The sequence below is a fragment of the Caenorhabditis elegans genome, chromosome II (assembly GCF_000002985.6).
Source record: "Caenorhabditis elegans chromosome II".
NCBI lineage: Eukaryota > Metazoa > Nematoda > Chromadorea > Rhabditida > Rhabditidae > Caenorhabditis > Caenorhabditis elegans.
Genome location: NC_003280.10, coordinates 5,731,979 through 5,754,163, shown reverse-complemented (window position 1 = coordinate 5,754,163; position 22,185 = coordinate 5,731,979). Strand labels below are relative to the sequence as shown.

Here is a 22,185-nt window from a genome sequence, read left to right as displayed (position 1 = left end):
TCATCAATGATTTTGAACTAAAACAATATTGAACAATTTATTTCAAAAAACAATTGGATTGGAATGTAGCAAGTATGTACGTCGAATGATTTTGGGAGTGAAGACAGCAAGGAAAGGATTCAATGGGCATTTCAGAATAAATTTAAATTCATCGAAAAAGAAATCGATTAGATGATGGAGATTTCTTAACGGGAAGAAGCGACCGTCGTCTGGATGTGCGAAGCCTTCTCAATTCCGTGACTATTGTACAAGAATGTTTCAACTTGTCCTCCTTGTCCCCATGATGGGTGAGATTCCATCACAATTGAGTCTGGTGGTGAGTTAATTCCTCCTGAATTGCGTCCGTAGATCTGTAATATTCCGGTTTCAATATGATATCTAATTTTATAATAATTAATACCTTAAGATGTCCGTGTTGTTGAATAACTAAGTGAGATGGGAGACGGAAAACGAAGGCTTGAACTCCATCAATAACACGACGGATTTCAAAGTTGCTTACATCTTCGGCCTGCAATTTTCCAATTTTTCATGTTCAAAATAAAAATAAAGATCTAAACTCACAACTGATCCACTGGTGTTTTCAAGAATGATGTACTTTCCTTGTGGATCGCACTCAACGATGCTCACATTTCCCTTAGCGTGTCTCTTGAATGAGGAACGAGTTTGAACCTCTCCAGAGTCCCAGTGATCTTGCTCGACTGGTACCAATCTGTAGAATTTAATATAACAATTTAAAATTAACGGGGATAGATTAAGCTGAAAGTGCATGTTTTCAGCTAAAAGCCTTGAGATTTGCTGACTAACAAAAATTGTTAGCCAAGAAAATGATAAATAGGTGATGTGAAAAGTAAGCAGTGTGTTGAGATAAGGAAGTGCGTGAAAAAGAGAAAAAGTGCAAGTGAAAGAGCATGAATTGTGAAAGCAATTAGCTATAAACTACTGTATCACTACGAGTAACCTTTGATCTGAAACTAGTACATTGGTACCTCTGCCAATTTGATGTTGAGATGATCTATGAAAACTATACTATGAATAACTAATCTACAATCTAGGATACCTTAAAGTTCCTTGCGGATACACTCTGAAAGGTATTACATATAATATATCTTGATTCTATTAAAGATTCCTACTCAGGATATTGCTGATATTGATGACTGTCAGAGTATTGCTGATCATTTAAAACAACGGGAGTGGAATCCCCTTCTGTTCTGGAAGTCAACTAGGAAATAAAACTAGATTCTAAATATCTACGTGTGCAGTATGTTAATGTCTATGAAGCGGTTATAGCTACCGAACCTTGTAGTCTCCTGCTGGGCGACAACGACCCCCTGTCCAACATGAGTGAATCTGTGAAAGTAAGGAAATGATAAAATGGAAGAATGAGACAATCAATTAAAGTATATGTTGCTCTTTTTGAGAGATATTTTTGTTACTTATATTACCTTCCTTCCTCGGACTCGACAAGCTTTCTGTAGATGGCAATCTCAGTATCCAAAGTTTGTTTGGTGTTAAGAAGAGCTTGAAGTTCAGCAATCAAAGTCTGGCAGTCTTCACGCATAAATCGGAGGGCATTGTCTCTCTTGTGAAGCTCTGATTCGTAAGCTCTTTGATCTTCTCCGAGTTGAATCTGGAGTGTGTTGGCTTCTCTCTCCAAAGCAGAGTTACGGGCTTCGAGCTCGCTGAGCTTGGCTCGCAATGTGGTGATGCTCTCGTTCATCTTTCTGATCTCCTCTTGACGGAAAACGGCAGCCTCGTTCTTGGAGACGATTGATGATTCGACGGCGCTAATCTTGCTCTGGAAGATTGTCTCAAGATCAACTCTGGTGGTTTGGATGATCTTGTCGTATTCAGCCTTGATTTCTCTGAAATAATTTAAATTAGACAATAAAACTATATCATTTTTTTTGAATCCAACCTGATAGCAAGAGCCAATTCATTCTTGAAGAACTCTCTTGTGTCGGCTGGAGCTTGAGCAAGAAGAGTGCGAAGCTCAGTGATTTCTTGAGAGTGGATTCTTCCCAAGAATTCCAGCTCAATCTTGAGGTCATCTTCCTCAGCTTGAAGGCGGCGGCGATCAACAATTGCGGCGTCAAGCTCATCCTTGGCGGCAGCCAATTGAAGATAGAGTTGATCTTGTTCAGCATAAAGTCTCTTTTCCTCGTCCAAAATGGCGGCATAGCGGGACTTGTTTGTGTCAAGCTCAGCTTGTGCTTGTGAAATAGCTCCTCCCCAAGTGGTCTTCTCACGCTCAACTTCACGACGGGCCTCTTCATATCTGAAATATTTGCCATTAGAATGGAATATGCAAATAAATTGTTACCTGTGTCTGTAGTCATTCAAATCATCTCTCAATCTGTCGACCTTAACTTCAACTCCAATAGTTCCAGAATGAGCTTCTGAGATCTCACGGCGAACTTTGACCAACGAATCGTTGAATTTGAACTACAAAACGTTGAGTTTATTATTCTGATGCAACATTATTAACCCCTCAAGATCAATTTCAATTAATTTTATTGGCAATCTTAACACACACATACACACCCATTTCCTCCAGAGCACTACTTGTCATCTTATCAGTGCCATTTTCAGTTTCTCTTTTAAATTCCTTACGCCTGCACATTTGGCAACGGGCGCTTTGTTTGAGAAGAATTGATATTATCTGATAAGAGAGAAATTGTGTCAACAACTAAAAGTGTTTCAGATTCTCCTGTAATTTCGGGGCACAAACCTTGATCTGTCCGATGTCATTTCCAAGTGATCCTCGGAGGGTGTCCAATTCAATCACAAGCTCCTTGTTACGATCCTCAAGTTGACGGACACGGCTGATGTAAACTTCAAGGCGAGAGTTCAACTGCTGCATCTCTTGCTTCTCGCGCTCGGCAGAGGCAACGAACTCCTCAGCGGCATGGCCGGCTGAGACACCTGAAATATTATGTAAACTGTGTTCCGATGTTTAAGCAGTGCTCCAAGAAGGACCATATTTTTTATTGTTATAAACTAAATTTTGTGAAAGTGTCTTATTGTGAAGGGTTTGGAAAAAGCAATACAAACTCATTTTTTAAAAATTAATTTAGTACGAATATGTAAAACAAAAGTCTGAATAAACCTCTGTTTTCCAAATTTTTTCACAATATTAAAATAGAAATTTTAAAAAATAGAGTTAGTTACAGCTAATGTTGTACTTTGAGATTTAAGATATACAATTTTCCGTGTTATATACCGTTTTTCCTATTAGTCTTGCACTCCCACTGCTTCATTTTGACAGCTCATATTAATTGTTGTAGGCTTCATCAAAATTGTTTAATTATAACAATGTAGAGTGATTTTAGTGTTGAAAATTATTTGATGAAATAATAACAATCGAGATATGATTTGTCAAAGTAATGCAAAGCAGGAGCAGAGTAAATTGGTTAAATGTGGCATATTTATTCTTTTTTTTTCACAATTTGGGCTAGCAATCAGAAAATTCCTACTTATAAGAGTGATCTATCTTGTCATAAACAATCTGATTTTTCACTGAAAAGTATTATATGCTACCATCTAGGAACAGGCCATTTTGCAGTTTGTCCCTACGCTGCAGTTCTCGTCTCAATTCTTTATTGATATCGTGAATTAAAAGTTAAGATCGAGTTTAATTTGTCGAAACTTATGGTTTTATTTAAACATCAGTTATTTTAACTTAAGCCCATAATCTAGAGAAACTGCTAGGATTAGTCGGCAATGTGTGAAAGGAGTTCACAACGGTGTCAATAAAGCCGACAAAGAGATTTGAAACAAAGAAAAAGATTGAGACAATGGAGGAGATCAATTTCAGACAAACTAGTGTCACCATATTATGGATTCCTCGGAGAAAACTCTCGAGGTCGTGTGACTGTTGGAAATTTGAAGAAAAGTGCTTACCTCCGTGTGATGAGGAGGATGTAGTTGTGGTGGTTCTGTGCATCGAATAACTAACCGCCGACATGATGAAGTCGCTAAAATTTTGAAAATAAAACAAAAGATGTTAATAACAAAAGAAGATAAAAATAAATAGAATAAGAAAACAATGTTATTTTCACACTTTCAGCAGTTAAAAAACCAACACCAATAATAAACGTTCAATCTTCAAAAAAATAAAGAGTCTTAACACCAAACCGTACAAAACGCGGAGTAGTAGGTTTGATTTTACAATGGCATTTTGAGAGAGCAAAGAAAGAGGGTTATCAGTTGGCAATGCTCGATTCCACTCTCTTTTATGGTGACTTATCAGTCCGAGTTTAGAGATGGAAAACGGAGGGGAGGGGGTGAAAAGAAGAAAAAAAGAAACTACTCTTTCTTACATTCTTTGTATTTATGAAACAAAATGACATTTGACTGGGAATGATGAGGAAGTTGACATTTGAAAAAAGGTGTTAAGAACCGCAAAGTCTGAAACTTTTTACTAGAAACTATGACGAATGAAATGTTAATAAGGTTACAACAGAACATAATCGGCAACAATGGAATATTTCAGAACTGAAACATTTTGTCTTCTAGATTCCTTTCAATTTAATTTTTAAGGATTTACAAATTTATCTGGATTTAATTGACAGAATATTTTCGCTTGTATTGTCATATTCAAAAATGTTTAATTTTAAAAATTCTAGAATTTTGAAGATGTGAAGGTTCAATCAAAATCTCTTCATCAATTCAATTCTCTCTTAAACTGTAATTCAAAAGCTACAAGTATTTCCTGAAAAAACTTTGTTTACTCTTGTTGTCTACTGAACTTGAGGTGTCTTATCTTAAAAAGACCATCTGTGTTATTTTTCACAAAAAAACAGCTACAGTAATTCCTTAAAAGTTCATCGCAATAATTTGATAACAACAAAATAGGTGAATCTTGCAACAGTGAACGAATTCCCTTGTAGGCACAAAAAACTCGAAGGTTACCTACGCGCTGTCTTGTACCTCTAGATTTTGTGCCAAATTGCAGACGAATATAACTAGGTAGGTAGGAAGACCTACCTACCGGCGGAGCGTAACTTTTCAAGTGTTCTGGTTAACATTTTATTCTGATTAAAGAGTTTTGTGAGTCATAAAACCCTTGCTAAAAAGTTCTTAAAAATTGTGCATTTTCGAAATTGAAAAAGCATCGAATTGAAACTATGATTGGAATTCCAAAATAATTCGAAACATCGCTTTAATTATTTAACCTTTAAAAAACTAAAAATCAACCACACCTCTTCTTTTTCAAATATTAAAGTCCGCGAGCTGCTAATCAGCATGAATTGGAATTTTGAAATTTTTGGAAATACAGTGTTTTGTTTTTTTAATACAATTCTTCCGTTTATGCTTCTTTCTCATTTTTGTGGTCAATTACTTTATAAAATTAGCCAAAGTATGAATACCAAAAAACAGGATGTTTAAAGAATTTTGCTTTTGGTATTCTCTACAACTCCATACATCTTGCTCAGTCCTCACGACTAGTCTTTGTACTTTCATTCAAACTTCATTTATCGTGTTCTTCATTTCGCATATTCTCTAACATTTGTTTACAGATGTGTGGCAGGCTTGGTTGGAACTGATAAAACAGCGTACTCCAATTCCTAGTAGAGCTCAAGTTTCCTTATCGTTTTTAACCGATAAAACGCGGACGCAAAAACGAAGACATTTTTGTGTTTTTGAGTGGAATGGAATGTGGTCTAAATGAGGGAGAAATGGCATTGAGTCATTAAAAATGACAGATGATGAGGGAAGGAAGCATATAACTTATGGAACCTTCCTAGGGGGAGTAAATGACTCAGAGTTCGTTTAATCTGAAAACATATTAGGAGAGAACTAACATTCTATAGTGATGAAGGGCTGAATAAACGTTACAGTAATGATTCTGGCCAAGTGTGCGTTGAATCAGAGTCTTGCAACATTTTTGGAGCTAGTTAGGCAACTATAATGGATAACACGATTTCCCTATGGAAGCTTTTTGACATTTCAAACGGAACTTTCAAAAATCTTAAACAGTTTTGAAAAGTATAGGTAAATCATTCAACCTCGTACAACTCGTTTCTCCAAAAATGATAACAGAAGTACTCTGATGTATGTTGGTGTAACTTTCAAAATTGTAGATCATGTTCAAATTTAAAATAAAAATAGAACCTGTTATTTTGGAGAAACTCAAGAATTTGAAGTTTACCGCAAACTTCTTGCCCCTCAACCACACTAATACCCTAGTCTTATTCAAACTTCCAGTACTCTTCTAAAAAATTTTGCAAACACCTGACTCACTAGTTACAGTAATCATACAGTAATCATGTACCATATCTACCTTGAATTTATACTTCTTGTTACTTCTCGCTTTTTTTCGTTGTTGGTCGCCTATTTCATTCAAGTTTGTGTCCTTGTGCACCTAAATTTTTTCTCGAATGAATGTTGACCAGATTGAACGTTTTTTTTGCTCCACCATAAATTTTAAAATGTCATTTTCATTTACACTTCCACACTTTTTGGCACTTTTCCAACCCTCGCAGCACTAATCCGACTTACACCTAAAACCTATCATCTCCTTTTTTCATTTTTTGTGCATTGTGGTGGTAAATACCAAAGACTCAGTTGTAGTACGCAAAGGTTTCTGATGATAAGCTTTTAGGAAAAAACGAGTGAGGAATATTATATTTCGGCGTCAAACAATTTGCGGCCGGGAACTTGCGATTTCTTCCGTTTGTTACTTCGCGGTTTATTATCGTTTTGTTAGATAAGTTGTGAATTGCACGATGGCACGGAAGAAATTGTGTGCAAGGTGAAAGGAATTGAAGTTTGCGTTTTTAGAGCGGAGTTATAGTAATACGTGAAATGATTGTAAAGGGCTATGATAATGCTGATGCAAAATTTTTGAATTCAATATTGAACTTTTCCTAATGGATATATTGTATTTTCAAAATAGCTGTAAAATGCAGTGATCAGAATAAGATCAACAGGGAATTTTGTTAGAATTTCCCAGTTACAATTTTTTAAATTATAAACTAGACTACATTTAGAAACAATATTCGCGAGATCAATATTTAAATCAAAACTAAATCATGATTTTCTCCGATTTTTTAAAAGATTTAAAGCATATTACCCTTAGATAATCTTAAAATACTATAGTTCAAGTGTTCATTTCATTCAGAATAAAGACTATTTTATTCTCAAAAAAAGATTCTTCAAGGTGTGAACTTGAACATAATCATACTAACGCCTATGAGAAAGCATGGTATCACAAGGCAGAAACAAGGAGCAAAGTTACATTTTTAGTTGGAGCAGCGCGTTCAAGGGAGAATTTCAAGTTTTTGGAAAACTGTCCTGTGACCTAAAAATGCTATCTATAGCAAAACTAATTATATTAAATGAAACGGTTGCTCAAAACCGTTTAATTTTTATTGAAAATTACCTTGAAAAGCTTGAAACAATTCTGCAACGTTTTGTTTATCGCAGACCTACTGAAAACAATTAAAATTAGAATAAATAATAAAATTTTGCAGGAAAATGATCTGAAGTTGTTGTAGCCATTTTCAGGAGAAGCTTACAAATACTAATCATCATTTACTATATATAAAGCGCTTATTCTGTGTGTCCATAGTTTGTAGTCTATGTAGTCTTTGTAGTCTGTGAAGTTTTGGCTTCTGGAGGGATAGTGAGTTAGGGTTAGTGTAGGGATATAGTCGGGGTACTGTAGTGGTACAATAGTGGTACGGTAGGAATACTGTAGGGTTACGGTAGTGTCATAAAAAATTAATTTTCAGCCCCAGAAGTCGGGGGCCGCGCCGAAGGTGCGGTCCACGGCTGGTTTGGAAATAATTTGGTCGTTATAAGAAATCAACATGCAAAAGCTAATGGGAAATAGCAAAATTCGAAAGAAACAAAACTGTGATTGCTCTGATCTTTAGTAGTCCCTAGTCTTTGAAAATGGAGTTTGCCTGTGGGGAATGAATTGTGGCTTGCGGATCGGTTTATTTTTTGTTTTGTTATCGTTAGTTTCAGTAGTTTTACCATTATTGCAAACACGTACCCATAATAATCGAAAATATTAAAAAGACCGGATTTTTCATATGGGAATGAAATGCTCTCAGAAATACCGAAAAAATAGAAAAATGTTACATGACTCATTCTCTAAAATTAATATTTTTAAATACCGTCTCATTTTTTACATTTAAAAAAATGCCGGTTCTTTTCTAAAGCTATATAAATCTAATATCAAGAAGCTTATTACTATTTGCGCACGGAGTTTTACGTATGTACTTACAATCTCTCGGAGTGCAAAAAATCGGTATAAATCTTGAGACAAATGCAGCATTCTCATCAAAATGACATCACTAGCGAGCATTTTTAATATTTTCTGATAAGATTCTTTTGTTACATATGTTGAAAACTATTGAAACAGATATGAAAAAAAATTGGGGTTCTTGAAAAAAGTATGAATTGGAAAACCTATAAATTTATTCAATATCTCTGAATCAAGTTGTCAAGTTATAGTAAAAGATTTTGGTGAGTTCAATAATAAAAAGAAAATTCGTCATTTTTTTTTGTTTTCAAATTATTTAAAAGATCCCACCAAATCCCGCGAAGTGCCCAGACTAGTCACAAATGTAATCAAAGTTTTCGATTCAAATATCGAATCCCCTCAACCAGAAAAATCCTAAACTAACTTGACCCTTTTGTGCTACTATTACAATGCCCATCTTATAATAACTGTATAGATGTCTTGATATCGATCAGTCAGTCAGGCAGGTGTTTCTTTCTTTTACAAGCCTTCACCTCTCCATAATTAGCTGTTCCTGGCAGATGTCTTTTCTTTTAATACCTCTGCCACGCTTCCTTTTTTCCAGATTGTATCTCAAGTTATGACATCGATATGCACGTTGTTCCGTATGCAATTACAATTAAGAGGTTCACGCAATCCAGTTACAACCTCTTTATAGGTATGACGTCATGGTTTATGACTTTTATCAGACTATTTGATTTCCAGGTCTTGGAAGTGTGGAGTATGATTTTATTGGATTTTTGGCGACTTCTGAGAGACAATGGAAAACAAAGGTAATTGGCGCCTTATTACAGAAATTATGATCTAAAAAAATATGAGTATTGTTTGGATAATGTTTTATTTAAATGGGCCCCGGAACTAGGAATTCATCTTCTCGGACGTAGTTTTCAAAATGTAGTTTTTCTGTTATTTTTCGAATTGTCCGAAAAATAACAGAATTTTAACAAACAAAATAATGCATTTTCTGAAGTTTAACTTAATAGCAATACTTTTAATTCTGAAAAAATGATGTAGACGGCATCTCGCGGTTCCAGTTAAAATGCAATATTTCGATTAGCCCAATTTGAAAACTTTCCGTTAAAGATACTTTTTTTAGTTTGAAGAATAACATTTAAATTCGAGAATTTTTTATTTATTTTCATATTGTTTATTTAGTTTCTTTAATAATATTTTAAAACTATAAATTATAATTAACCACTCTAAATGAGACATCAAAATTACTGCGTAATTAACGACATAGAGTCAATATCTTGACACCTTCCTGTTCCCCATAAACTTTGCTCCAGGGAAGCCATTTGCACCTTTTAATATTATTTTTATCTTTGTTTGATTTTTGACAAGAATTTTCGGGGCTTTGTACAACACCTCGTGTTAATCGAAAAGTTGCATTAGGTTACGTCCTCGCCAAGCCAATTCTTATCAGTTCGACCTGGAATTTTCATTTTCTTTTCATATAATATTTTTTAACTTCTCTTTCATGAATTCTCCTTTTTCCAATTTGCAGAAGAAATGCTGAAGCTTCAAGCTGAAAATGATCATCTGAAACTAGAAAATACTCGGTTGAAAAGCGATATGGCTGTGATGGAACATGAAATGAAGAGGCTCACTTCCAGAATTGGACTAATTCAAAAAAGCCGAGAAACTACCGAAATGCAAGCATCAGAAGTATTGTCAGAAAACAAGGAATTGAAACTGAAACTTGAAAGTTTAAACCGGAGATTTCAGGATTCTCCGATTTTAGACGAAAATCCTGTACACGTTCATTTTGAAGATACTATTTCTGTTAATTCGAACATGACGGGCACATCATCCTATAAACCAGATCAAGAACCACAATGGAGTACTGAAACTGGACCAGATTTTGATTCAAAATGGAGTAAACATATCTCAATTATCAAATCTCATCCCGATTTTATTGTTCTCAAGAATAATAGTAGATATCATGTGAGTATTCAAATTTAACAGTAATAGGTGGCTACATTTTTTGTTAACTGTAGTTTTGAATCTGGGTGTCAAGTCAGAGCTGAGTACTGTTTCTGGTATTTTTCACAGTAACTGATTCAAATGGCTAAAAAACGGATCTTCGTATAGTTCTCAAAAGCATTTTTTTACAAAATTATGAAAAAAAATCACAAAACTTTGAAAAACTCAAATCTAAAATTTTGCCAATATTGCAGCAGTCGGAAACAGTAGTTTTTTTTAATTCTTATCACAACTGAAGTTGATATTGCAAACTCATAAACTCAAAATTTGCCCAAACCAGCAAAAGTCGCAATTAGCGTTTTAAGATTTTGATCTAACAATAAGTTTCCCTTTTTTAATTACCCTACTAATTATCAAATTTAACAAAAATCAGCACGGCTACTCTCCTTCTCTAAATTTCCAATTAGGGCTTACTAACGCTTGCGCAATGTAAGTTTTTCTACTAACAGATAACATTTGAAACATTTTCTTTTATATTTTAGACTCAATGCTTGGACGATTTCCTTTTCTCACGAATCGTTGATGGTGTGGCCACAGTGAATGGAGTCCCGCTTCCAACCGGAGTTGTCATGCAGCCAAAATCCGAATTCACGGTAAAATATATGTTTCTTACCATCGTGAACTGATTGAATATTTAAGGTGTATGCTCAAACTTCACATGCTCGAGAGATATACGATAAAAGTTGCATTCTCCATCGATTCCAAACATTTGGAACTGGAAAAATCATTGAAGATAGACTATTGGATGCTGAAGGCAATGAGGCAGCTAATTATTTGTTCTGTGTTTTCAAAGCTCTTTAAAATTTCAAATATGTTAGCATTCACGATAGATGATCAATTTTTTTCTAATATGAAATTTTTAACGTCAGAATTTTGTTACAAGTTGTCGCTTGCTGGGAAAAATGACACACTTGTTCAAAAACTTCGATAACGTGATAATAAAAATTTGAAAGTGTTATCATGCTTCGAACTGAACCAGAATTACATTGCGGTAATTAAAACTGTGCAACTTTAAAAAAAAATTTAAGTTCATAGTGTCTTGGCAGCCACTTGGAAACTACTTCAAAAGGTTTCGAAGAAGTTGTCACATTTCAAGAAATGTTTTCCTCATTCCAATTTTCATTAGAATCGGCGTGCAAAATTTGATAATCTGTCCCAATCTGTTGACACATGTCGGTGCTAATCTAATAATCACAGCAGCAATCTTATGACCTTTGTAATGTACTCCCGATGACTTACCAAATTACATAATTCAAAGCAACCGTCCCTCCCGTACAGTAATCCATCTCTTTAATGTTTACAAACCATTCTCTCCTTCCTTTTCAAGCGGTATCTCTTTTGTCGGTACAACTTGTTCACAGTCAATGTATATGTGGGATTACCCATTTTCATGACAATATTTGTCCTTACTTGTGTATATATTGGTCAAACAAATTAAGGTGAGGAATAGGCTACCTGGCAATCGGAGGGCATGCTAATTGACTCTCGTCCGCCAAAAAAGCGACAACCAAAAAAAGAAAAGAGGAGAGAATAAGCGGATTCTCGTGATGGCAACGAATAATTACTGGCGGCATGCTTTGATTTGTGTGAATTGATAAGTCATTGGCAGGCTAATTGGGGTGAAGAAATCATCGGATTTCATTATGATTGTTGCAGACTTACTTTTCATTGTTGGTATGGGAGGAGAGTGCATGAAAACATTTATATTTTTGCAATTAACGTAAGGATACATTTTTGAATCTTCTACATTTAACAATTAGCTTTTTCGTTCTCGTTTAGATTGGAATTCGATTTTTCTCAATTTTGGTATCAGGCTGCAGCTTACTTCTAAGTTGCTGCCAGACAGTTTCCAAGTTATTACCAAAAAATTCGCAATTTGTTACAGAACTAATTAACGAACTTTGGCCGGGTGTGGAGATAATTAATTAATGATCAATTAATCATTTTTAAATTTTTGAAAAAGTTGACATAAAATTTTAATCTGGGAAGGTAGCTAAATATGTTCAAGTTTTTTTTTAACTTTAAAAAAAGTTCAAAAAAATTGCAAAATTCTATGAAAAATTTCCAGCAACATGACAACTTATAAAATTTATTTTCAATCAATTAACAGCTATATTGAAATTTTAGAAAGCAATAAAATAATCAATAGAAAAGTTTGTCAATTTTTCAGTTGACAATTTTCAGGTATCGTTGTTAGTTTTTATTTATTAGTTGGAATGCCGCTAAATGATAAGTTGTAGACTTCTAAAAGATTTCAAGAAGATAAGATCTTTAGTCAAACCACCATACTTTTTTACCAAAACTGTAAGAATACCATTTCCGACGATTTCGATTTCACAATGTCTCCTGGTTACCAGGATTACACGAATTTAGTTCATTCAAATGTGAAGTGACACCCTCGAGACACATTGAATTGGATAAGCAGTGTATTTGAGAAATTAAGACAAACCGACAGATGATAATAGGTTTATCCTCTTCGTATTTCCACACATCATTTCTTCCTCAAAATGACATCTGTTTCTGGAAGGTGAAGCCGTTTGAGAGAAGCGTGAAATGATGCGAGAAGCATGTAAAATCAGATATGATTGACGCTATTTCTTTGATCTTTCCGAGTTCCGAATGTTCGCAAACAGTGTTATTTGTCCATCACTTCCATTTTTCGGGTAAGTCATCTGTCAGCAATATGGAGAGGTGAAGAAGAAGCGGTGAGATAGTTAATTAGAGGGTTAACCACGAAGGAGCCGCCCGTGTGTGGAGAAGAAGAACTCAAGTGTTTTCTTTCGCGCATTTCATTGTCAACCAGATATTATACAGAAAATGGAATAGAATAAGAATAAGGTCCCATAAATCATGGATGGTTCTTCGATACCAAGGACATTTTGGAGTGGAGCTCGCGGTTTCTTTTTAGGTAAAGGCAAGAGCTCTTAGAGCCACAAGTGGTGGAAAATTGTTGTTATGGTTTGAGAAATAGGTGTCAGTGTAAATGACGTCTAGGAGTTTTATTAGCATTGTTTTCAAAACACTAGACGATTCCTAATACTGATCCCGTGACATTGGCTTCAACAACAAGCCTAAGAAGCTTCTGACTTGTACTTTAATCTGAGAAATTGTTTCATTGGGGAAAAATCCAGTATATTCTTAATTTGGAGAACTTGTTAATAAAGAACTCCTTTTGGTATTTCCCAAAATCAAGCCATTTTCAGCAAAAAAAATTTATTGAAAATTGAAAAGTTTTTAACTGATTGTCTAAAAGCCAGGCAGGCATTTTTGGACCTGCTTGAAAATAGCATATTGTGGAGTTTCCTTCAATTTTTTTGTACCAAAGACCGTAGAATCTTCAATTTCCCCGAATTAAAGTTTCACCCACATTGAATTAAAGTTTCACCTACATCTCGATACCCACATTCCAACAGTTTTTTCTTTCAAGGTAAACTGACCGCAAAAAACTATTCTAAATCACTTTCCTTCATGGCGGCGTATCTTTTGGCGGAAACATATTGTTCGCTTATTTCTCCCGCCATACAACTTTTTTGGTGATCTCTCAGGGTGGTAAGGAAATAGAAACAGATTGATGGAATGATGAGTAAGACTTTTTCAAAAGTCTTCCTGAAATGAAGGTCAGCTTACTTTTGGAAACCTTTTTTCCAAAAAAACATTTAATTAATCAAACTTCAACCTCAACTCTATAATTCTGAACAAAAAGAGCGCCGCCAAGAGTCTTCCGACTTCATTTTTTATGTATTCTTTCTCAATTCTCTGTTTTTGAACCTTCCGCCACGGATTATGTAACTTCGCGGTCAGTGAGGCGCACACTTTGCCCATCTTTTCATGTCTATTAAGTTAGCTAAGTACCAGTCAAGGTTAGACTACTGAAAAGTTTATAACTATATACTTTATATGGTTAGACTATCACAGTGTATGTCCTTCTTTTTGAATAATCTAGGATAAATTGAAAAGAAAAGAAAGAGGAAGAAAGACTGATCAATCAACAAACCAAACAGTTTCAAGGAGTGAGTGACCCAAAAATGATCGACCTTGTCACTGGATTTTTGCAGGAGAGAATATATTTAATTTGATGGTCGTGTTTTGAATTTTTCAAGAATTGTTAGATATGGAAATCTTAAAAATGGGGGGATGATGCTAGAATCTTTAATTGTTATTTTCTTGAACTCTCACAGCTGTAAGGTAAGAGGTATGAATATATCTTAATAAATATTTTGACATTTTGACACTAATAGTGCGAATACGGTATGTGTAGAACTAAATTTACTAAAAATATTCAAACTAAAAATTATAGTTTTCAAACTTTTATATTCCTAACTGTAATTCTCGTTCGTTATGATATAATTTGGATTTTCACCAATTTCAAATATTTTTTCAACGACAACGAATTGTCTTTATCTTTCTGGAATACAAATCTAATTTCCGAATTTTGAAATGTACATCTTTGGTGGCAACTTGGCGTTTTATAGAGTTCAAAATAATCTTTAACAATTCGTTTGAGCGTTGAGCATTTATAAGTCAGGGCAATATTTCAATTGGTCCGTATTGGTGCGAAATTATTTGAAAGAGCCAGATTGGGTGAAAGTACGGTAACTACAAAAAAATCTGGAGTTACAAGAAAAATTATTTAATTGGCCACCTCACGAAAACTTCTAAAATGATAGCATGAAATGCCAATCAGAAAAACAAGATTTTTTTAAGTTTTAGAGAGGGATCTCATATGTGCTCGTACAAGCACTGGTCATACCTCCCACATTTTGGATCGGTAGAAGTTTTTGTAACTTTTAACTCTTCAAAAGTTGATTTACAGGGTCTAAATTTATAAAACTTTTTTGTTACATTTTAATTTGAGAATATGGGTCTGAGCTCAGATTTTCAGATTTTCCAGATTTGTACCTCCTCCCAATCCTTTGACCTCGAACTCTTCAACTCCTCCCTCTATAATTTGGTGCCAATACGGTTTGTGCCAATATCCACCCTCCTAGTCCCGCCCATCAGATTGTCCCGTCCCGCCTTTCCTCTCACCATTAGCCTTATTCATTCAGTTCACCCACACTCACTCCTAGCCACCACCGTCTTCCCTCTCTCTTTTTATTTTCCCGCCCAACAAAAAAAGGAAGCAATGGCCAAGAAGAATCAAGTTGCCAGAAATGAGAGAGAACGCAAGCGAGTTCATCAGGTATGTACATTTATATTGAATCAATATTTTTGAGTACTAATTTTTTTCTAACTTATTTTGTCCCTCAATGTACATTTCTTAAATAAAACATTTTCCAGGTAAACCATGGTTTCGACGTGCTCCGCAACCGTCTTCAACCAAAGAATCATACCAAGAAATGGAGCAAAGCAGACACCCTTCGTGAAGCTGTCAAGTATATTCAACAACTTCAGGTTCTTCTCAATCAAGATCCACAGCAACCATCAGGTAAGATAAGTCTTCATGTGCTAAAAGAATTTTTGAATACATATAGAGCAAAAATATAATTATTGTAGTGTAACATCATAATAAGCAAAACAAATTAAAAGCTAGCAATCATGTGTACTTCTATGTTCTAGACTGTTCTAGACTGTAATTCTGTAAAATTCGATATGCAATTTAATTAGCATTTTTGTACGAGCTGTATCTAGAATAATTAAAAGTTTGCTTTAATTTTTTCCTCACAAGTAGTATTCTTCCAATTTTCTATTTTAGTTAATTCTCAAAATTTAAAATTTGATTTTACAATTCTCAATTAATTTTTTTCAGTTTCTTCTTCAACTCCCGACTACACGATGAACAACAGCAACAACTTCAACAATTATGCCGTAAAAGAAGAATTCTCGATGTATTTGCCTCAAAACTATTGCCCACAAAATCAAATGTCAGTACCTCATGGAGATGTTTCCCATAACTTCAATTCTCCAACATCATCAGTTTCCTCATCTTCTTACTCACCAACTCAAATGTGTTATCCTCCAGTTTCATATTCCAATTATCCACACCATTAATTTGGAAAATCGATATTTTAGTATTCCCTTCTTATCATTCAAAGATCTGGTGCATTTACGGGTCTCCATACTGTTTTTGTTTTTAATATTAATTGTTAGATTTTTTTCCAAAAAACTCAATAGCCAATAAATCAATTCCTACACATTAAAACTAGCTAATTCCGTGTCAATCGCCTCGCTTTCTCGTTCTTCTATTAGCCTATTAAAATCCGAGAAACAACCTTGGCGTCTTAGGACCCCTTTCCACGAAACCCAGTGGGGAGGCACATGCCGAGCCTTATTAATAATCCCCCGGCTGGCACCATTTCTGGGTCATGAACAGAAAAATACAATAGAAGAAAATGAAGAAGACAAGAAATAAAAAAGAAGGGTTTATGATGTGGATTGAGTGGAAATAGGGAGGGAGAGAGACAGGGGCATAAATGACTGAGTGACTTGTGTTTTCATTAGATTGAGTGACACTGATGCTAATGAAAGCGACAGTCCGTTTTGAGAAACATCTGAAAATTGTCTAGATTACCTGAAAAGGTCGTACTGTATTGAAAATTTGAAAGACCTCAAGTTGAAGAGTTTTGCAGAAACTGAGCCACTTGATCACTTATCAATTGAGTTACTGAATCCTCTTTACTAAAAAATTATTGGCATACAAGACATGTATCAAATCATCCTCTACAATTTTTAGTTGTTTATTTTTTGATATCTGCAAAAAGAACAAAGTTGTGACTTGGGCTCTATGGATATAAGTAGAAGAGCAATCAAAAATGTGGTGATCTCAAAAAATACAACTGTTTGCTTCGAGTTAAGCTAATTGTAAAAGTTGCCTAATTAAAAAAACTAATAATCAAGATCTCAATATAGCAAATAATCAAATTTGAAAGTCCTAAATGCCTGTATATCACGATGTAACCCACTACTGCAGGCGATGTACTTCTTTTCAAGGAGCTCATCAGATCAAGGACCTACAGTACCCCCGAGCGATTCAATCTTAACTGTACAACTCAAAATAAATCCACCGTTGCCTCAAAATTCACCGAAGCCTTCCACTTGCACCTTCAGCTCCTGCTGCAAAATTCCCATATGCACAAATATTCGCGGATCTTCTTACAAGCTGACAGGTGGTTGCTCTTTTTTCACTGTTGACCGTACATAACGGTTCTAAAATGACATTCGATATTTCATTGCATGTGATGATCAACACGGAATGAAGGAGAAGCCATTAAGTGAAACATAACAAATAACTACTCGGAAGACGTGTGCACGGAGGGAACCATTAATCAATTGGCATACATTGTACAAGAAGAAGAAGCAGGTGCAGTAGGTCGGTCCCCCACGCAAATTGTCTCAAAACCTCCCAATTTGCATTGTCTCTTGTCTTCGGTGCTCCCGCGTACAGCTGATTATCCATTCCCTTTCCATGTTTACTATAAAATGACATGGAAATGTGTCCGTGTACATGTGTATGGTATGACATTGCAAAAAGTGACACCTTTCCGAATAAATAGGGTCAGCACTCATTTTGATATATTCACAAATGTTATGGCATTATTCTGAAAGATCCATCTTCATCATTTTGGTATAGGTACGAACCAGCTACGTGTGCCTGAAGAAGAACTCATTAATTTATGCTCTTCAAATCTTTATTAATTGTTGCGTTTGGAAATGGGATAAAAATAAAATTTAAAACTACAGTACTACATGAAGAAGCACGCTCATTTGTCTTTAAAAATCGTGTTGATCACAAATACCGTCACTAGCTATTTTTCTTAGAGTTTTCTATAATTATATCGGAAACCTTTTCCCGACAGCATTTGTTCATAAATAAATCATGTCATATCTTAAAACAACAAATCCCTTCTTACCTTCGCCGCCTCTGTAATCCATCTTCTCGCGTTGATTTACTTCCGGTATCATCAAGATACCGCAAAAAGAAACATAAAGACTCATGTTCGACAGTCTCGATTTACAGCCGAGATATGCGACACGCGGCAACTTTCAACTCAATGTAATGAACGGTGTTACAGATAAGAATCTTTTGGTCAATTGGGTGGATGTTCTCGATTGGGTAACGAGTACATTAGCGGCAACACACACACACGGGGTCCATTTTCTTTTGAATTTGACCGCCCATATGGTTTTAGTACCTCGCTACTGATGATTATGTTGCAAGGCGAAATGAGGGAAATCGGAGAGATTAAATCAGTTTACTGTAGGGGAAGGAGATCTTTGGGAACTAATAGTAAACTGTAAAATTGAAACAGAAAAAATAGAAGGGCAGAAGAATTGTTGGGTAAAATTTATTGGATAATTCTGAAACTTTTTTTTCTTTTTTTTTGAGAATCGGACATTTACAATTTTAATTTTCCACAGTAACCAAGAACTCGCAATTTTTATTCTAGTGACCAAGTTTTCCAAATACATGTGAAGTCACCCGATATTTTCAAACTTTGGAATTTTTGAATCATTGCATTTTAAGAAATCTGAAACTTTGTATTATCTCCGTATTAGCTTCTTTTAATCTTTTCTTGGTCGTTCTGAAGTTTTGTAAAATATTGGCAAAAGTTGTATTCAGTAAAGTTTTATCAACTTCCCAGCCAAGTGTATTGGTCTTTTCAAAGTTACTGTTGTTCAAGAAGTCGCCGGCAAATACCAAAATACTGACAGCTGCGGGTAGCCGTCTCAGTAGAATTCTGGAACAGTTTTCTATTCGATTCCGGTACTTGTCATCAAAAGAACTACCGCCATATTACACATTTCATTCGCAATTTGTTAATTGTCCGGAACCAAAAGCGATTAAATTGTTCTCGCCTTCTTGCCTTCTTGGATAGGATAGTGTGCGAAAGGATTACGCAATACTTGACTAAAGAACACCGTATGTCACTCATGGCAGTTCTGTCATCAAAAATATTGACAGATTATTAAATGTATTGTGGGAATGTATGAATATTTTTAGATTTTTAGTTTACAATGAACAGTTTTCTTAATCTTATGATTATATTGTATTCCAATTTGACAATAAACCAGCCCAATTCGCACATTAGCTCGTTCTCTTGCGTTTCTCCAGTGACTCGTAAACAGTGCACTAAAAATCGTAAAACCATAATTATATTGTTTGTTGAATGCTATTCGACGCGAAATTAATCACTGTTTCTATTGTTTCTATTGAAGGATTACACGACGGAGCTAACAAGAGCACAAAACCAGTCAATGGGGTAATCCGTTGAAATTTCCCTCATTCTATGATTACTGTCACGTGGAAATTCTGGATTTTGGTATCTACGGGAAGAAGTTCCGTTGAGAATATAGGTTTAGTGTTGTTAAATCTGAAGTAGAGGGGTTTGCACTCCTTTTGGAAACCTGAATACCCGGGAAAATGATTTGCGAGGTAATTCAAATTCATCTACACTTTGTACTTTTCAATTAAAAATTTTTCCAAATTGTTTATATTTCTTTTGTGAAAGCTAGGAATACAATAATAATTTCCAGCCATTACCGTTGTGAGATTTCGATAAGAAAATCACATTTTTTGGACTTATTCTTTTGGCTCTGCAAATAAAAATTAACTCAGGCTAGTTTATACAAAGAAACTAAAAATTCCTAGAAGACACAGAATTCCTTTTGATTTTGAACACCCAATTTAACAAAGATGCTTAAAGTTTCAAGATATCACTCTCGAAATTTCAAATAAAATCAAGCCCAATTCGATTTCGCCAGTTCAATTATGCATGTATCTAAAACATTGCGTGACATGGCAGGTGGAATCAGTAGGCATCTCATCCAAATTCTTCGTTTTTCTTTGCGTGACACTCATTCTTCCCCCAGTTTCTTGTTTGCTTCCGTCCTAATCTAATGACGAAATAAGTAGGACGATATCAGATTAATTAGGTGAAGGGGCTCAACAGTAACTGGATAGTTGTTTGTGTACACTTGAGCAGATAGTTTTTAAGAGATACTTACGGTTACATCATGTGCAATACTACATGAATTAGACGGGAGATAAGGAGGATTTGACACGTGGCATGATCATCTTGTTGAGGCTACAAGAAGGATTTCCTGTTGATGAGCGGTAAGTATGTACTGGAGAGTTTTGGAAAATCTTAGGAAATGCGTTTTTTGAGCAATTTTCGAGCAGGTTTAGATGTACATAAAGTGGTAAGTATAATAATTCAAAAACCCTTCTAAACGAAGAAAAGTGTTTAAAAATATTTGAAGTGTTATAAAAATTATTCAAACTTTTTCAAATTTTGTCAATTTACCAAGACTTTGACAAACTTTTTTTTTTGAGAAATCTGATATATTTTTATGTTTTCAATTATGGTATTTGGCCATCCAGAACAGAATCAGTTAAAATCCCCACTGGTGATACTCCGCCTTTAAATTGTAAAAGATTGTTTAAGAAAACATTTCTACTCAATATTTTTCTGAATTTCTTTTCGGCTCCATCTCTAACGTAAAATTGGTGAGAGTTTTTATATTTTTTTGCGGATTTTTAAAGGTTCGAAGGCTTCTAGTGTAAACTTTTATGAAAAATTAAATTGTTTTCGGTAACCTTCAAAACACCAAACTTTCACCACCTTGCAGCCTTCGCACCTGCCCAAAAATACCATCCTCGTTCTCACCTAATGCACTAATCAGATAAGTACATACAGTAGTGTTTGTGCTCCTCCAATATTCCTTCACCTAAAACCAGATTGGTTAAATATATAGAGACCACATACACTCACTATAATCGGCCGTTATGTAACTTTGAACAGAATGGTGTTTGACGAATGACTTGAGATTGAAGCAAAGAATAAGCTGGCTCAATGGCATTGATTAGGTAATGTATTAGATAACGGTAATTGAGATTGGGAAGTGAGAAGTGGTTTGGGTGATTGAAAATTTGCTGAAGGAATAATTTAATAAAATTTTTAAAAGTTTGAATCCTTTCTTGGATTCATTGCATGGACTTGTTTCTATCTACTCTATGCGGAACATTTTTGTTAAACACATATTCTCGTTAAAGTGAAACATATACAGAACAAAATTTACATTTGAAACTTGGATAATTTTTTTTTAATTTAATTTAATTTATTACGATAGTAAGATATCGTGAGGTAGAAAAAAAAACACACATTAACAGACACAAACCATCACAAGTGGTTACATAATTGCCACATTTTTTTTCACGATTATGCTGCCAGCAATAAGTATTTTCTAAACTGTAAGAGAAATTTCAGAATGTTCGAGAGATGTCGAGCAATGATGGAAAAACTTAGGAAAAACACGTTAACTTTGAAAATTTTTTCAAATTAAAAATACTTATCAATAACTTCAGAGTTATGAGTATTAAGTTTGATCCAGAATTATTGGCAGCCCTACTTAACCCAGCATGGTTGCTAAAATAATATTCTGTACAACATCTTCCCATTCTAATTCTGACTTATGACATGTAGTCACACTCTCCAATTACTAATCGTTCTACGCAATATGCTGGAAAAGGTGCCGAACCACTTCACCGATTCACTCTCATTATTTATTGACTTGTTAGCATTCCGAAACTTACGCAACTCACTTCACTCTTCTTTACATTTTGTCATTATTAAAAAATGTCTTCAAATACCATTTGAGACGGCGTGTGTGCATCTACAGTAATACCTAGAGAGACTCAGTGGAGCGGAATGAAATTTGCGTCAATTCACGTCAATTGTTGATGGATAAGCGATTGGTAAGGGAGATGGATAAAAAATGAATAGAAAATAGATGCTGTTTGAATATTAATAGGAATTTATTGACTTATGGTATAAAATAAAGTTAACAAATGTTATTCCTACAATTTAAAACTAGACAAGTTTATATCCACAGGCCACTCCATTTGACACACCAGTACATGAAACGTCATTCAGTCTTTTCCAGGGTTTGATATCCACACTTGTCAAACAGTTTTCAGGTTCTCGACTAAAATGAGTTTGTTCTATTAG

The 22,185-nt window shown here is 34.8% G+C and overlaps 3 protein-coding genes and 7 non-coding genes across 13 annotated transcripts; 6 read left to right on the top strand and 4 right to left on the bottom strand.

Annotated features, from left to right (window-relative positions):
• Positions 1–23: 23 nt before the first annotated feature.
• Positions 24–3,976, bottom strand: ifb-2 (Intermediate filament protein ifb-2; the record flags this gene model as incomplete). 3 transcript variants are annotated; one of them, NM_001306596.3, is made up of 11 exons in its annotated part: positions 186–350; positions 401–508; positions 562–709; positions 1,058–1,081; positions 1,131–1,208; positions 1,297–1,347; positions 1,443–1,862; positions 1,916–2,275; positions 2,321–2,442; positions 2,729–2,922; positions 3,901–3,964. In NM_001306596.3, the coding sequence occupies 11 exons, from the start codon at positions 3,962–3,964 to the stop codon at positions 186–188; spliced, it is 1,734 nt and encodes a 577-aa protein (NP_001293525.1). The 3 variants fall into 3 exon arrangements, with proteins under 3 accessions (NP_495133.1, NP_495134.1, NP_001293525.1); NM_062732.6 differs by lacking the exons at positions 1,058–1,081; positions 1,131–1,208 and having other exon boundaries at positions 24–350; positions 3,901–3,974; NM_062733.7 differs by lacking the exons at positions 1,058–1,081; positions 1,131–1,208; positions 1,297–1,347 and having other exon boundaries at positions 24–350; positions 3,901–3,976.
• Positions 3,977–4,134: 158 nt separating this feature from the next.
• On the bottom strand, positions 4,135–4,249 carry F10C1.14. The gene has a single exon (NR_051100.1). It is a non-coding gene; the product is annotated as an Unclassified non-coding RNA F10C1.14 (non-coding RNA).
• A 4,239-nt stretch (positions 4,250–8,488) lies between these two features.
• Positions 8,489–8,509, top strand: 21ur-13630. Its single transcript, NR_051099.1, has one exon.
• A 370-nt stretch (positions 8,510–8,879) lies between these two features.
• Positions 8,880–11,195, top strand: F10C1.9 (the record flags this gene model as incomplete). 2 transcript variants are annotated; one of them, NM_001306567.3, is made up of 5 exons in its annotated part: positions 8,880–8,912; positions 8,960–9,027; positions 9,759–10,198; positions 10,720–10,830; positions 10,877–11,038. In NM_001306567.3, exons 2-5 carry the CDS (start codon positions 9,015–9,017, stop codon positions 11,036–11,038), a joined length of 726 nt encoding a protein of 241 aa, NP_001293496.1. In that variant the 5' UTR covers positions 8,880–8,912; positions 8,960–9,014. The 2 variants fall into 2 exon arrangements, with proteins under 2 accessions (NP_001293496.1, NP_001022075.1); NM_001026904.2 differs by lacking the exons at positions 8,880–8,912; positions 8,960–9,027 and having other exon boundaries at positions 10,877–11,195.
• A 1,512-nt stretch (positions 11,196–12,707) lies between these two features.
• On the top strand, positions 12,708–12,872 carry C18A3.19. The gene has a single exon (NR_051098.1). It is a non-coding gene; the product is annotated as an Unclassified non-coding RNA C18A3.19 (non-coding RNA).
• Positions 12,873–13,018: 146 nt separating this feature from the next.
• C18A3.21 lies at positions 13,019–13,158 on the top strand. The gene has a single exon (NR_051097.1). It is a non-coding gene; the product is annotated as an Unclassified non-coding RNA C18A3.21 (non-coding RNA).
• A 436-nt stretch (positions 13,159–13,594) lies between these two features.
• On the bottom strand, positions 13,595–13,729 carry C18A3.15. Its single transcript, NR_051096.1, has one exon. It is a non-coding gene; the product is annotated as an Unclassified non-coding RNA C18A3.15 (non-coding RNA).
• Positions 13,730–13,989: 260 nt separating this feature from the next.
• On the bottom strand, positions 13,990–14,102 carry C18A3.23. The gene has a single exon (NR_051095.1). It is a non-coding gene; the product is annotated as an Unclassified non-coding RNA C18A3.23 (non-coding RNA).
• Positions 14,103–15,268: 1,166 nt separating this feature from the next.
• On the top strand, positions 15,269–16,379 carry hlh-14 (Helix-loop-helix protein 14). Its single transcript, NM_062730.6, has 3 exons — positions 15,269–15,419; positions 15,518–15,665; positions 15,987–16,379. The coding sequence occupies exons 1-3, from the start codon at positions 15,363–15,365 to the stop codon at positions 16,226–16,228; spliced, it is 447 nt and encodes a 148-aa protein (NP_495131.3). The 5' UTR covers positions 15,269–15,362; the 3' UTR covers positions 16,229–16,379.
• Positions 16,380–17,454: 1,075 nt separating this feature from the next.
• C18A3.22 lies at positions 17,455–17,598 on the top strand. The gene has a single exon (NR_051094.1). It is a non-coding gene; the product is annotated as an Unclassified non-coding RNA C18A3.22 (non-coding RNA).
• The last annotated feature ends 4,587 nt before the right edge of the window (positions 17,599–22,185 follow it).